Source organism: Ambystoma mexicanum, chromosome 8 (assembly GCF_040938575.1).
Source record: "Ambystoma mexicanum isolate Mex_15411 chromosome 8, UKY_AmexF1_1, whole genome shotgun sequence".
Classification (NCBI taxonomy): Eukaryota; Metazoa; Chordata; class Amphibia; order Caudata; family Ambystomatidae; genus Ambystoma; species Ambystoma mexicanum.
Genome location: NC_090929.1, coordinates 499082246 through 499098998, shown reverse-complemented (window position 1 = coordinate 499098998; position 16753 = coordinate 499082246). Strand labels below are relative to the sequence as shown.

The window sequence follows — 16753 nt, the reverse complement described above, 5'->3', positions numbered from 1 at the left end:
ACGCGGATTGATTACATATTCCTTTCTGATAGCCTCCTGCGTACAATCCAAACTGTGAACATACGCCCCATTGCCTGGTCAGACCACGATATGGTCATGCTGGAGATACAGTGGGAGGAACCTACTCCCCGTAACACAAAGTGGAGATGCAATGAATCATTATGGTCAGACACGGTCTTTAGGGACGGCCTGGAAAACAAAATCAAACAATTCTTTGTCTCTAATGATACATGTGAGATCGCAAAGACTTTGGTATGGGAGGCAGCGAAAGCAACATGGAGGGGTGTCCTCATTAGGGAGGGAGCCCGAAAAAAAAAGTGAACGCACCCTATTAGAAAAAAACATCAGAGGCAAGCTGAGTGAGGCAGAAAAACTAGCACAATCGTCTCCACATGAGAGAATGAAATATATTAATGAAGCCAAAGAACTCAGAGAGGAACTAAAAATAATGGAAGTGGGCAAAGTAGCTTAGACCCTGCAATACTTGAAACAAAAATATTACAAAAAAGGCGACAAAGCAGACGCTCTTCTGGCAGCCAGACTCCGCACACAAAGGGTGGAAAGGTGGGTAGATGTGTTAGAGAGGTTAGATGGCACGCTCACGAACACAACAGAATCCTCCCCTGAGGGGATACGTGAGGCATTTGCCTTCTTTTATGAAGATTTATATACTAATGACCCACCTCCTCGACAAGGGACCATTACTAACTACCTCAAGGAAGTGAAACTCCCGGCGTTGACACCCATAGAAGCTGAATCCCTAGAAATACCGTCAGTGAAGAAGTAGTAATGGATGCCATCAAGGCTCCTGGGGATGATGATTCACTCCCGGCTTCTATAAATCATTCTCCACGTTCCTCGCCCCTTTCCTAGCGATCCTATTCAATGACATTTTTGAAACAGGCCGGGCACCCCCATCCTTTGCTCAGGCCCTACTTACAGTCATACCAAAGGAAGGCAGAGACCCAAAAAATTGCAGTTCATATCTACCCATATCGCTCCTCAACATAGATGCCAAAATATACACAAGGGTCATAGCAGCCCAATTAGAAACCCACTTACCACGATTAAAACACCCAGACCAAGGTGGCTTTGTAATGGGGAGACAGGGAACTGATACAATGAGAAGGACACTTCATCTGATACATGAAGCACAGGGAATTCAAGGTGACCCACCCCTTCTGTCCCTTGATGCCGAAAAGGCCATCGACAGGGTCGCCTGGGACTTCCTAGAAGAGGTACTTGTTGCGTTAGGACTAGGACCAAAACTCCACCTCGCTATAAAAGCATTATACACATGCCCGCAAACATCAGTGTCCGTGAATGATGGCTACTCCAGATGGTTCCCACTAGAAAGAGGGACGAGGCAGGGCTGCCCGCTATCCGCCATTTTATTTGTCCTATCCCTTGAACCACTAGCACAGAAATTGAGACTTGATGATGGGGTCAAAGGTATTAGAGTGGGAGACAAGTAATACAAACTAGGTCTATACACCAATGATATACTCCTACACCTTACTGATCCCCTCCACTCTGTCCCGGCAGCGCTAGACATAATAGATGAATATGGGCAGTTAGCGGGCCTCAAAATTAACACTGGGAAATCAATATTGTTTCCGATGGATAAAAATAGAGATAGCGAAGTGGATAGGTTTGCCTCCCTGGGAATGAAGGTGAGCCTCACTACACCCAAATATTTGGGCGTCAACATCACCCAGGAACCCGATACGCTGTACCAAGCTAACTTCCCCCCTCTGTCACTGATACTGCAGAAAGACATGGAAAGGTGGGCCAAACTCACGATCTCTTGGTTAGGCCACTTAAACGCTATCAAAATGGTAATACTCCCCAAAATCTTGTACCTATTCCAGATGCTCTCTATCAAAATGCCTAAAGATTACTTCACTGCTACCAGGAAATCACCAATGGCCTTCCTATGGCAAAATAGAAAACCTAGGGTCCCTAGAGCCCTCCATCTTAGAAAAGACGATGCAGGAGTGGGTCTCCCGGATCTGGAACTATATTATAAAGCAACCCAATTACGAATATTAATTCCACACCTGAGACAGCGGACAGACCTCCAATGGATAGCTCTCGATAACTTTCACCTCCGCCCATTTACTGTTGGAGAATGGCTATGGGTTCCAGGTCCAGTATAACAAATCACCCCATTCTTGGGACCATCTGGGCGATATGGAAACCACATAAAGACATGAAAGGGGTCACATCATGGCCTTCTCCGCTGGGACATCTCTGGGTGCCCGGAATCCATGATGACATACCTGAACCACTGAGCTACCAGTCATGGTACGAGGCTGGGCTGGAAAGAGCCGGACAACTATGGAGAGATAAAGCCTTCATAAAAATACAAGATCTCGAGGAAGTACTTGCCATAGGCCCATTGTTGGTGTTTCAATAACTCAAATTAAAAGGTGTTATGACACGGGATATATGGAAGGAACAATTACAAAGGGACCTTACACCCTTCAAAAAAAATTTGGACACTTGCACAGGCTCCAGAGGCTTAATAAGCGCAATGTACACAGCACTGTTAGGGGTAAACACAGCCCCCTCAACCAATCTAAAAAGCAGATGGGAAACTGACCTGGGAAGACATCTTTCACAAGAATTATGGCTGTGAATATGCAGACAGACAGAAAAATCATCGATATCTTGCCAATACAAGTTGCATGCAATCAAACCTTTATATAGGTGGCAATACGACCCGCTCAGACTCGCCAAAATGTACCAAGATGTGAGCCCATACTGTTGGAGAGGCTGCGGGCAAAGGGCAGACTATTGGCACATGTGGTGGGGGTGCGGTGCTGTACAAAAATATTGGGACGAAATCCTTAGCTGGATCAAAGAATTAGAGGAAGAGGAGAGAGAAAAACACCCTTTATTGGTCCTGTTCAGCCTAGTGGAAGATGAGACAATCTTGAAAGCTCCCAAAATGGTATTAGGCTACTGCTAGCCGCAAGGGCCTGCCTCACGATGACTTGGAAGAGATCAACCCTCCCCACTAAGGCAGAATGGGTGAGTGTTGCCCGCAATATTTTCAGAATGGACAATTTAACCGCCGCCCTTCACGGAGATCGCACCTCTATTGAAAACGAATGGTCCGAGTTCCGTGCCAAATATATTACATGAACACTTGTGTGCATAATGTGCTAAAATGATCATTAAGACTTATTTAATCAGCTGACTGTGCCTTTCAAAAGCTGTCACTTTCTATATGAGTGCCTTTGTTTATTGTTAATGCTAAGGTTTTGCCAAAGACTACAATGCGAAGCAAATTGGAAAAAAAATTTCGTCTCGCTTGCGGATATGCAAGAGGGGAAGGATAGAGAGACATCGAGTTAAACCTACTTTTAGTTATATAAAGTTATAATGACAATATGGTTTCTTTCTCATAATTTGCTTTGTAAGTAATGTTTGTATGATGCTGTTGAAATTCCCTTTTGTAAAACCAATAAAACTGAAATTTCAACAAAAAAGAAAAAGATGTAGAAGTGATGATGATGATACCAATTCCTTGCTAGAAGCTCACCAGGATCAAAAAGACTGGTAGAGGGATGATTTACTGCATTAGCTGAAACAAATCAACCCAGTATCTCTGGATACTTTCATAATCTGGAATCACCCTCTGACTGACTACTTGATTGTGGTACATCACGAAAAAGATCAGACCTACCAGCGTCCACCTCCAGCACACCACTTGACTAGGAGAGTAAATGCTTAAATGCTATAGGCACGAAGATAGCAATGTGTGCAGCCTATAGCGTACGAATTGGCAATGCAACTACATTATTGATCAGGTATGATGGAAGCAAGTAGGATGAAATGGCACCACTAAATGCTCCTGGGAGGGTCGGGGGGGCAGTCATGGCTAATGGCTGCCATTTGATCCAGCTCTTCACTCTGACAATAAGGCTCCCAAAGATGTCAAAATAACAGAGAAAAGAACTGGAGTGCAGTCCGATCCTAGATAGTGGAAAGGGGGGTGGGGGGTAGAGCACTAGAATATATAGATCACTGCGCTGATCATGCTGGTTGAGAGTGGGTCCTGCTGCCGATGAGATGAGAAGTTCTTGAGAGACGGTGCTTGTCCGTCTCTATGAGTTGCAAGTGGATTATTGGTAAGAACCCCTTTCACCCAGGCCCTGGAATACTGATATGGGTTGTGACTTGACTTAAATGGTCACACAATAAATGAGAAGTCTTGTCACTTGTTTCTTGGGTATAACAGGGATTTTTTACCACACTATAAGCTGACAAGTGTTTCAACCCGACATGTGTCTTTTTCAAGGCTTGTGTGTTGGACGTGATAATGTTGTAATTGAGTTGAGTAAGGGCTCTTGTTGGGTAACCAGGCAGGCCCGGGGGTCTTCACCACAAAGCTGAGCTGATGAGGCTCAACCAACCAAGAAATGTTTTGAAATGTTGCATTTACTTTGGAGGAACTTTTTAGAGCCTCAAGGAAGCTGGGTGTCATCACATACCAGGGACAAAAACGTCTTATTTTTCAGGATCTGGCCACACTCACCCTCCAAAGACTAGCTTTTCGAACTATAACAGAATGGCTGAGGCAAACGAAAATCAAACACAGATGGACATTCCCATTCAGAATAATGTTTACCCTGGAACGGAAGCAAGCTAGAAGAAGCTGCAAAACTGATGGGAATCTCAACAAACTCTGAGGAAGAAGTGGAAGAGGGATGGAACCACTGGAGAAGAATACAAGCAAAGGAACCAGCTTGAGGAATGAAACCGGGGACTGAATCCTGAGAACTGGGCTGTGCGAAAATACAGAACACTAAGAGAAGAGTTAAAGAATCGCAGAGGGTGAATGGTTTGAGAAATGTGGTAGCCCAACTACGTTATGTGACTCCACTAGCTATAGGAGTATACTACACAGCAATTCAAAGCATGGAGGGCAACCTACAGAATCTAGAGGTTCTTTCATCCCTCGAATGGAATGGTCCCCATGAGTAGCACTTGGTCAACAGCCTATCCGCCTCCATCAAGCTCCCGTAGGTTTTCTCATCCGTGCTCAGGGCACCCTAGACAGCCATACTGGTACCTTTCTTCGGACTGTAGTATCTTGGACCCCATGCCTCATCAGCCTGCTTGTGAGAATCGGTTCTTTGACCAGTTCCAGGCATTAATAAGATAACCAGCCATGGCATCCTATCTAAAGGGATTGATCAAAGACCTTCTTACTCACCCAGCTCTCTTCTCCTCCTCACACTGGGGCCAATCCTTGATCCTACACCATTGCCGGTTCCTATGGAATAATGCTCACCATGAGGCACCTCAACCGGGGGAGGCCACATTGGGCACTGCAGAAGTTATGACTCCTTCGAGCTCTGCAACCAGTGTAGAAGATCCTCCTTCACACCCTCAAGAGATAGATGAAATTCCCTTTTCATCTGCCTTTTCTTGAATGTCTGGGGCATAGCACAGTTCCTGGCTCTCCCTACAGCAGTAGATCATCCGGCTGTGGTAGGTGTACTATGGGAGTTGTTGGAGTCGTTCACACCAGCTGTGCACTGTAGTGCCCACTAATAACAAACTTGTCCTAGGCTACAGACAATTGCCCTCTGACTTGGAGTGCTTATCTTTGCATCCTACGTCTTCATCTGTGGTAGCAGTAGCCTTTCTAACTGTCATTAGCTGATTTCTTCTGCATCCTCCTCCTCCTCCTATACCTCTTAGTCCAACTCCTGGGGAAAGAGGAATGTTTACTTGATGATGCTTTTGGCAAGAAAGTATATGGCAATTCTGCTCTCCATCTCCGGCAAGCTAATGCAGACTCTCTTCTGGTGGCTGCCAACCAGCATCTCTGGAGAGAATAGACAGACTTCCACTTGATCCTTTCCTATGACAGGCAGGTGGATTTTAGGGCTTTTCTTGAGAATTCCAAGACTATTGCACAAGACCTCTTGAAGGCCTCAGCCCACCACAATGATACAGCGGCTAGAGGCATGGATCTCAGTGCACATATATGAAAAATGGCTTGCCTTTGGTCAACCTATTTCTCACAGGACATACAAAACAAAGTCATAAATCTGCCCATTCCTAGAACGGATTTAATCCACAGTGCCATTGATGAAGAGCTCACTAGGCATGACTTCACCCTCACAGTGCACTCTTTAGCCATTTTGACCGAATATACACAGAAGACCTTTCAGTCAGTTTTGGCTAGATGCAAGACTTTAGATCTAAATATCTTGAGGATGTTAGAGAATTCTTAGAACGATGCAAAGGCAGCATCACTGATCGTCTAGTGTGCCAAGGACGAAGCCGAGAACCATGACCAAGGCGTCTTCAGATAACTGCCGCTCCTTCTGCACCCATAGAAGAGAAGCAGAAATTAGGTTTTCAATTGAAGAAGCAGGATTGGAGTTTAACAATAAGGAAAACTAGATTATATAATCTGCTCCACATTTTCTAAAACAGATAAGGAGTGGGATGTTTGCAGAAATGTATAGATCAATTTCCTGATTCGTAAATAAGAGAACAATTCTTGTATTTTAGATTGAACTTATTACCAACAGGGGAAATTTCTCAACATTCGCTCAAAAAACAGGGCCGTGAGTGCCCAGTGTTGTACACTATGTACGGATGGGGGTGCTACACAGACCCTAAAGTACTTGATGATATAATGCTCGGTCCTAAGGGAATTGCGAACGGAATTCTTAGCCCGCTTTTTCAGAGTACCTCAGTGGCTGATGCGGACCAAACCTGGCATAGAATGAATACAGGCCAAGAAGGTTTTCCTTGTCCTAGAAAAATCCATGATGACCACACCTGCTCAGATCCGTTCCTCCTCGACTCAAAGATACTGGTAATGCGCAGTGGACATGAAGGTTCATATCTGCATGTCCCAATCTGGTCTCCCCACAGACAGTTTCTTACTCTGTCTCTTGGTGATTTGTTTTTCCAGTACAAGGACTTTGGACTGAATGCCACACTGAGGGCATTCACAAAACTTATGTCACCAACCGGGGTTCATCTCCAGCAAAAAATAAATGGCATTACCAGCCTTTAGACAGCTGACAGCTTTGAGCTCCCTTCAGAGCCAAAAGTGAAATGCAGAACATGTGTTTTGGTGAGGTCAGGGTTTTGGTGAAGTAGGATTTTGGCTCCCTTGGAGACACACGAGTCATCCATTAGTCCAACAAGGCAATACATATGTGTCTGCCTATGCCATTGCTACTCAAGTTGGTGTCCAAGTGATTATCTGCTCGAAGCATGTATAGGATTCTAATAGTGCAACATTAGCATGCTTGAACACAGAATAGAAGGCCCGATATTTCTCCTACTATTTCCAGAGTTTCTCACTCAGAGGGGAGAGTTCTGAACACCTCCACACAATCACTGAACTTAGTCCATTGATTGCTGAAGTATTAAACGTGGAGCACCTAGTTCTATCAGAAGAGGCCGTAAGGATTATTCAGGCACTCAGAAAGCACTCAACACTCACCCAAAGCAGAAGTAAGTGATTGAGATTTTGCCAGTTGGCAATTTATTGATGGTTGAATCCCCTGAAGGTCAGTTTCATTTTTTTTGATTTCTCACCTAGCTGATTGTAATGTATGGGTTCAATTGTGCCCTATTTCACAGAAAGGAGCCCTTTCACTCCCTCCTTGTCACCCTCCTATCCAGTTATTCAACATCACTTTGTGGGTCTGTTACGCCTTTTTCCTTCTGTGAAAGCCCAGCACACCATGTGAGACCTAAATTGTTTTAGCTATTTTGCATAAACAGTTTTGAGCTGAGGGCCTCACTTGATATAAAATTGATTGCATCGAAGGTCATTTTCTGGATGGCAATCACATCAGTCAGACTTGTAAGCGATATTCATCCTGTAACTGCATCATAGCCTTTAGACTGTATTTTATAACGGCAAGGTGGCAAAGCGCACTCACCCCAGGTTTTTGCCTGTGGGTCATCTTGTCCCCTTCTATCAATGAGGTTTTCTTTTTTACTGGTCGTCTTCTTGAACGATTTGGAGAGCTTCTTACATTTTCTGGATGTATATGGGTTTAAAAAAATGATACCTGGATTGACCAAATATTTCAGGAAGTATGGCAATCGTTTTGGGACTTTTGGGGGCTTTCAACTGGGTAGGAAAGAGTCCAAAGACAAACAAAAGGGGTGATGGCTGGAAGGTTTCATCGCTGCACCTGCCAATCCATTACAAAAGGGGAAAGACCATATGCAAATCAGGCCTGGCCCCACCCCAAAAGGGGTAGTCCAGCTCGAACTGCTTTGTCCACCCCTTCTGCATGAGACCTCATGCATCCCCAAGCATGTTTCGGCCTTGTTCGGCCTCATCAGTGAGGAGAAACTTGGGGCTCTACGCCCAGCAGGCACAGGGCCCACGTCCATGCATACTCTCCCACTCGGGGTGACTATAGCAAAACAAAAGGTGTGATGGCTAGAAGGTTTAGAATTAATCTTAACCTCTGGCATTGCTCTAGGCAACTCTCCAGACAATCGTTCTTCGCCTGCCAAGTCATTACAAAGGGGGAAGGACCATATGCAGATCAGGCTTGGTCCATGTCAAGATGGATAGTCGGGTGCATTTCTGAATCATTCTGTATGGGGTAACACTTACCCTAAAGGTATTTGTTCTGTTCACCCAGTCAGGGCTAAGGCCCCATTAAGTGACATTGCATGGGTATTTACCGTGGAGTGTCATAGCTAAAGTTGCCACATGGTCCTCCCAGTCAGCGTTTTTCATTTATTAGTGCATAGACATAAGCACTAGATCCAGTGCTAGGTTCAGCCAAGCTCTTAACCAGAATCTCTTCTTTTAATTTGGATGCTCCCTCACTGGGAGAGCTGTGCCTGATATTCTCCCATGATTTTGGAGGAAAAGAATAGGGACTGGGGAAAGTAGAAATTACTCCTTCGAATGGATTGTGCCCTCCCACGTATTCCTCATCTTTCGATATCATCTTTTCAGCTGCTTTGGAAAATAATCTGGGTATAGGGTGCTGTGAGTCGATTCAGTCGACTCAATGTCCCTCGAGGGCCTCCGTCTTGAGGTTGACGTCATCACCAGTATATATACCACGTGCAGCGCCCGTTGGCTTCAGTTCCATTATTCCGGCGCAGCTATTGCTTTGAGAAAATGATGTCATGCTTTGGTTTTTTAATAGAAACTGTGACACTTGAGAAAAATGTCTTTGTCCGCTCCATCAACACCAAAGACAGGTTTCAAGAAATGCCACGAATGCAGTGCCAAAATGTAGATCACTGACCCTCATTGAGTGTTTCTGTGGTGTTTGGGCACAGAGCATTGAACGGCTGATTGCGACTCCGGTCAGGCAATGACCAGTAAGGCTCTAAAAGAGCATAAAAGGAAACCAGCGGCAGGTAGGAACCCCTCAAAATCCCCTTCATCCCTATTTAAAATCTGATCTTCTGACCAGTCTAGAGGAGACTCTCCTCAAAGAAAATCTAAAAAAAAAAATATCTCGCGCCAGGAGTGGGTCTCACCATTCTTCGTCTTCGACTAAGATGTCGAAAAAGAGGTGTCGCAGATCTCTATCTTCTTCTAGTGATTCCTCTCCTGAGAGAATTTCATGTCTGACCAAATCCTCTACTCCTTCTCACTGGGAAGGGTTTCAGAGAGGGATGTTGAAAATATTTGAGGAGTTGGCCCCGACCCCCTCGAAGCACCAGGCGAGAAGCCATGCTTGAGTCGCGCTGAATGAAGGAGACAAATTGAAGGAAAAGGCTAAATCCTGCGCGCCCTCGAGCCCGGGACATAAACAATCGACCCATCGAGAGCCGTTGAGGCCTCAACCCGAAGCAATTTCTTCAAAGGCTCCTTTGAGTTGAAGGTCTAGCCCTTCGAGGGCGTTGTCTGCAAAAAATCTTTATCAACACCATCAGTGTCGAAGCCATCAATGTCGTTGGGCATCAAGGTCGTCGATGTCTCCAATGTCAAACGTCGACGCCATTGATATTGAAGAAACTGTCGTCAGGCTCGAAGCTGTCGCCACCTTTAGCAAAGCAGGTCGAGAAGACTAACAAACCTGAACCGAGAAAAGATTTCCAGAGTCCAGGATGAAGGACTTATTTATATGAGAGCCTACAGCCAGTGGTGTGGATACATCCCCTGAATTGGAATTTGCAGAACTGGACCCCTCAGACCAGGCAGAAGCCTCCTATAGGCAACTCATGACCAGGGTGGTTGACTTTCTAGGTTGGAGCAGGCCTGCTCCCCCTGTTGAGCAGGACAATTTAAGATATCCTGGACCAGGGTGCACACAAAGATCCAATCCTTCCCTTTCACATTGCCCTTCAGAAAAAAACGTTAAGACAAATTAGGGTGAACCTCAACAATAAGTTTAGGCCATCTGGCAGTGACCCTGAACCTTTAGCAAAGCACCCCACGCCATAAAGCCTGGTGGGTCAGGCGGCTATGTCCTCATCTAAACAGGCCACATATCCCACTATCCCTCCTGACAGAGACGATAAGAGAGTGTACTCTTTGGCAACAGATTTTTTTTTCTGCAGGAAGCATGGCATCAAAATCTGCTAAAGCCACTTGCGCCTTAGCAGAATTCATGTTCATCCTGTGGGATTGTATAGCAATGGCGGCTGACCATCTTCGAGGGGGAGAAGGAGACAGCCTCTTTTCCATCACTTATGATGGACAGGAAGCAATGTGCAAGTCTCTAGTCAGAACTAGATACTGCTAACAGCATCAGTAGATCCATGGCAACAAGTACCGTACTATGTGGATTTGCACGGTTGGCAAAATTTGGGATTTGCACCAGATGTGTAGTCCAGACTTCTCAATATACCTTTTGACAGCTCTCAACTGTTTGGCAGCAAGGCTGACGAAATCCTGGAGAAGCTGCAGACCTCTCAAGCTGTGGCAAAATCACTTAGCGTCGCAATCAGACATCCACAACAATCTTACCCCAGTGGATCTTCTTGGAGCAGTCGTTGCTTTCCCTTCTGTTCCTCAGTTGGTAGAACGAGTGGATAGGCTTGTCATAGAGACCAAAAAAGATTCCCTTCATGGTGAACGAGGATGAGTTACCAAGTCTGCCCAAACAGCAGTTGCTTTACCATCAGCCACTGTTCCAGTCACCTCAAAACCTCTGAGGTCTTAATCCGCAAGACCCCAATGGGAGAAAGACTGTCTCGGCATCTTCAAGAATAGTGTGGCATTAATTCAGATGCTTGGGCATTACAAACTGTAGACCCGTGTTACTGTCTCCCATTTATAAAGACATCAGAATCATCCACCGGGGAACCACTCACTCAGAACTCCAGATCTGTTCCTTGTGCAGGAAATTTTGAACCTGCTGGAGAAAGGTGCTCCAGAACCAGTACTTGTAGCGAATGGAACACAGGGTGGTATTCCCCATACTTTCGAATCCCCAAATACAGGGGATCAAGACCCATCTTTGACTTGATACAAGTTCCTCAGGAAGGACAAGTTCAAGATGGGTTACCCTTTCTCTGATCCTTCAGGCCCCCCAGCTCCAGGATTGGATGGGGCCATTGACCCTTAGGATGCTTACTTTCATGTGCCTATCCATCACAAGCACAGAAGGTACCGGTTGGCAGTTCTCCTTATCAGATTCGAGTTCTGCAATTCGGGCTGCCATCTGCCTGAGGGTTTTGCCAAGTTAATGGCAGTTGTGGCAGCGAGTCTCGGGAGAGGTGGGGCGAGGGGGATTCGCGTCTACCCCTTAACTGGATGATTGGCTGATCAGGGCATGTTTTCCCGAACATGCTCTAGAACATCTCGGCATCATCTGCCACTCTCTACACAGACTGGGCTTCTCCCTCAATTTCAAGAAGTCCTTCATGATACCATCACAAAGACTCCAGTTCATCAGAGCAGTCCTGGATGCATCCTCGGGGAAAGCCTCGCCACACGAGGTGAGGGCTCAACACATTCTGCAGATGGTCACCAAATTCCAGAGTGCTCAACGTCTTCGGGTCACTACCACTGTGCAGAGAGGCAACGCAGCACTAGTTCTGGGCAATTCAAGAAGGAATCTCCCTATCAGCGGTTCACCTAGCTGGAGAGGAGAACACCAAAGCGGATGCTCTGAGCAGGTCAAGCACAGTTTCCCACAAGTGGAAACTAGTTCAGGAAGTCCAAGAGATCTTCACCCTTTGGGGATCCCCTCAAGTAGACCTGTTTGGTGACTAGTGTCAACCGGAAGTGCGAACTGTTCTGCTCAAGGGAATTCCCCCCCCCCCCCACCCCCCAAGACGAGCTCTAGGGGACACGTTTGTAGTGGACTGGGAATTTCCACTCTTGTATGTGTTTCCTCCAGTCCCCGCCATTTCTCACGTGATAAGGAGGTTGAGAAAGTTTGGGAAATCCATGATCCTAATTGCTCCGGATTGGGCCAGGACGACGTGGGTCACCCAGAACTTCTTGACTATCCATCTGCCCTCCAATGCGTCTTCCACAAAGAGAGGACCTTCTCTCGCGAGAGGAGATCCGGGTTCTCCACGCAGAGGTCAAGACACTCAACCTTCATGTATGTTTTCTGAGAGGTTTAGATACAAGGATTGGTAACATTTTGCTTTCGGCAAGGCCAGCAACAAAATCTTTGTGCCATTGGAACAGGTTCTGCGACTGGTGCAGATATAAAAATGTGATACATTTCAATGTAATACACCTGTGGTGTTTTTCTTGCTACATTTTTCCAAATCTGGTGCTCCAAACTGGAACCATTAAAGGTCATTTGACAGTGCTTTCAATTTTTAAGTGCCCTTCTGTGGAAGTGTCTTACTTTAAAATTCCTTTAATCATACAATTTGTCAAGGGGCTCACCAACATGTTTCCCCCAAATCCTTTTCAAGTCCATTTTGGGATTTGAATCTTGTTCTAAAATGTCTCTTGTGCTCCTTTTTTGAGCAGCTTCATTCATGTCCATTAAAACCTCTGACATTTAAGACCATTTTGCTAGTAGCTCGAACATCCTGCAGGGTGAATGCATTGCAGGCGTTATCTTGTAAACCCACTTTTACTACTTTTTATAGAGACAAGGTTGTTCTTAAGGTAAAACATTTGTTTCTACCTGAAATAGTCTCTGAATTCCATGTACCTCAAAAAATGGTTTGACCAACTTTTTACCTGCCCCCTCATCCTGGAGAGGAAGAGGAGAGGCTACATAGAGTTGATCCAAGAAGAGCGCTGAGTTTCTACATTTTGCGAATGGAAGAAGATTCGCCAAGATGATCAGCTCTTCATTGGATAAACAGGTCATAATTTAGGACTAGCAGTAACAAAACAAACCCTGTCTAGATGGATTATTCTGAGCATTGGAGAATGCTAGAGATTGGCTGGGAAAGACCCTACAGAAGACTTAAGGGCCGATTCCACAAGGGGCATGGAAACATATTTACCCTACAAAGAGGGGTGCCAATAAGGGGCATCTCTGCGACAGCCACTTGGTCTACCACCCATACCTTTTGTAAAACATTACTGTGTAGACTCATCTTGACCTCAGAAAGGAGGATTGGGAAGGCAGTCCTTCATTCGGTCCATGACTAGAATTAATTCTGAAAATTCTTACTCCTACCTCCAAAACGAGCAATGCTTTGGGAGTCTATCAAAAGATGAGGAATACGTGGGAGGACACAAGCCATTCGAAGAACAAGTTACTTACCCCTGTTAACGTTCTTTCGACTGGGTGTTCCTCTTGCGTATTTCTCATCACCCCTCCCAACTTACCCTACTATAGAATTTCCGGGTTTTACACTTCACGCTCTTTAGAGTCTGATACAGTATGATGCTAAGCGTGGAATTCTGCAAAGGAAAACACTGAGAAAATAGAACTGAAGCCAATGGGTGTTGCGCATGCTATATATACTGGTGATGACGCAACATCGAGACAGAGGCCTTCGAAGGACATCGATTCGACTGAATCGACGCACAGCACCCTATCTCGAAATTAGTTTCCAAAGCAGCTGAAGCTGGAAATGAGAATATCAAAAGATGAGGAATATGTCGGAGATGCATCCAGTCGAAAGAACATTACCAGGGGGTAAGTAACTTGTTCAACTAGTGATTACTGTACTCTTAGTCCAGAGTCCCCTTTTCTACATACACCTGCCCTCCATCCCCCTAATAAGAGTTACATAGCCCATATATCATGAGGGAAAAGAGGCGACTGATGGGCATTTCTGTTGGGTGGAGTCAGCTGTACAGATGCACTGGTCCCATCCCAATAGGAGGACACCCATAAGTATGGAGGAAAGGGGACTCTGAACTAGGAGTACAGTAGGAACTACAGTGAGTAACTTGTATAAATCATTCACTAGGTCTACACTAAGTGTGCAATCTCTTTCTAGGGCCAGGAGGAGAGCGCGGGGGCAACACGTTGGTCTTGGAAGCAAGACCATGCAGAGCAACACAGGTTTGAATCCTGATACCGGGCTTAGAGACTAGTCTCAGGTTTCAAGCATGTTAAAAAATGTATTAATAAATTAATTCCCAGTCCATGTCCCTAGTTTTGATCAACTACTGGCTTCTTATTTCCAGCTACCCTCAATCTATTGTAAAGGCCCTCTATTCTGGGGCTGCCTCAGCCTCCCGTATTACTCCTGTCATTTCAGGTCAGTGACACCCTAGCTCTCAGTAAATACAATTGAATGCTCTACGGGCAAATGAGGCTTCTCTGTGGAGATTTGACGCCTCAAATGCTCTTGACACAGACCACCTAGAAAAAGACCTGCACAGAGACACAAGATTTCCCAAATGCACACATCAACAGCAAAGCTATCTAGGATGTTCCCTCTTCCCATTTAATTCACAGTAGTGCATGGTATATAATACACTAGTTAATCTACAATAAGGGATGTCTCATTCTCTGTTTTGCAAAATAGGATTTTCTTAGGTTTCAACATTTTTGTTAATGGTTAAGTGGACCACAAGGCAGTTTCCCAAATTCTGGCTAAGATAGCGGAAATGTGAAGTCAAAGGATCTTGTGTTTCTCTCTTTGGTTTGTTCAATTGTGCTATCTGGTACATTGATGGCTATCTTTTGCATTTCTCCCTACAGGATAGTGTGCCGCCAGTCATGGCCTTCCACTTGGGATCACTGGGCTTCCTGACACCTTTTAACTTTGACAACTTCCAACCCCAGGTTACTCAGGTTATCGAAGGTATGCCTATTTTCTTGGTTTGTTTTTGCCATGATGTTTTCCCAGATGGGTATGTTCAAGCCCAACATCAGAGAACACGTACTGAATGTAAACCTTGTAAGCAGAAACCATTTTCATTTGTGGGAGGAATTGTGCCTCTGTTGGTTATTCCAGTGTGATTTAGGTGGGAATAATAGGTTGATCGTGGGCCTGTTTGAAGAAATTGCAGAGGGGCAATGTTCCATACAGTTATGGTTGCGTAACTTCCACATCCCGCTGTTTTGAATATGGGCGTATGTTAATTGAGGCTTTGCCTCAATTAACATACGCTCAGCTCCTCTAGTTTTTTCCCTCTGCTTAGTAGTATGATTAAATTCAGCAAATGATATGTTCTTAATTGCACATTGTAGTTAGATTGGTGTAAGTGGGAGATTCCCCCATTTGGCTGGGTTTATTTACACAGCTTGACAACTGTCAAAATCCATTATATACAACTGTGGAAAGAGGAAAGAAAATATTTAGAAATAGTTCTGGCATCCTCTATTCATTCTCAGAACGCATTTATTTGTGTTTGGCTTTTAGGAAATGCAGCGCTTGTCCTTCGCAGCAGATTAAAAGTGAAAGTGGTGAAGGAACCCAGAGACAAAAAGTCACCATTGCAGAATGGCATCGAGGAGAATGGAGTGGCTATGCTGAACAGCATGGAGCGAGAAACTGGTACAATAACAAAATACCAGGTCAGTGTGGACCAAACAAGCATCACAGTAATAGCATAGAATTTGAGGGTGTGTCATTATCCATCATTGTAACGGTGAAGATATCCAGAAGTCTTTCTAATTGGATTTAAAAAGGCATGTGTTAGCTATGGGATCTTGTCTTGTGATTACCGAAGGCAGAGCAGGACCTCTGCTGTGACGGTGACCTGCTCAGAATAACCATTACATTTTACAGTTTACAGGATATCAATCAAACGAATTGCATGCACCGGAGCAAACCTCATGGCTCTCAGAAAGGCTAGTATAAAACTGGTTGTCACAGTGAATCCATTACTTTGTACAGTGATTCAACTTCCATCTAAGATTATTAACAAAAGTGCTGGGAAGTCAGCCCTTTGGAGTACCAACTTAGAAAAAGGAATGGTCCTTGGACATTTAAAAATATGAATCTGTGGATCAGACTCCTTATAAAACCCATTGTGAATCCAACCATTGGGAATGTTATAGACCAATCACTAAAATACTACTTAAAGAAAAGATCAGGAAAAAGGCTGGTGCATTTTAGTTACTGCAACATATTGAAATGTTTCACTACTAGGGAGAGTTGCAACAAGGATCCCAGCCAGAAAGACTGGGCACAGTCACCTTCAATTGGTCTAGTAAAGAATTAAGTCTATGACTATGCAAAATGTGCTTCAGATCAGGACCGATGCAAACCCCTTGTGTATTTATATTTCTATAGTCTTTTTCTTTTTTTTTTTTTTTTTAATTGGTTCGTGACATGCCATTTTCCATGGCAGTCGCTTGAAAGCACAAAGTCTAATCTAGACTAGTTAAATCTAGTTAAATCTAGAGGGAGAAGGAATGAAGGATCAAACACACAAGCTTTT

The 16753-nt window shown here is 44.8% G+C and overlaps 1 protein-coding gene across 6 annotated transcripts in view; it reads left to right on the top strand.

The window, feature by feature from the left end:
* Positions 1–16753, top strand: part of NADK (NAD kinase) — a 798433-nt gene that overhangs the window by 757051 nt on the left and 24629 nt on the right. For all 6 annotated transcript variants that reach the window (XM_069610162.1, XM_069610161.1, XM_069610163.1 and 3 more), the window contains 2 exons: positions 15066–15168; positions 15730–15884. In XM_069610162.1, the coding sequence (XP_069466263.1) occupies positions 15066–15168; positions 15730–15884 (258 nt within the window). The remainder of the gene's footprint in view (positions 1–15065; positions 15169–15729; positions 15885–16753) is intronic.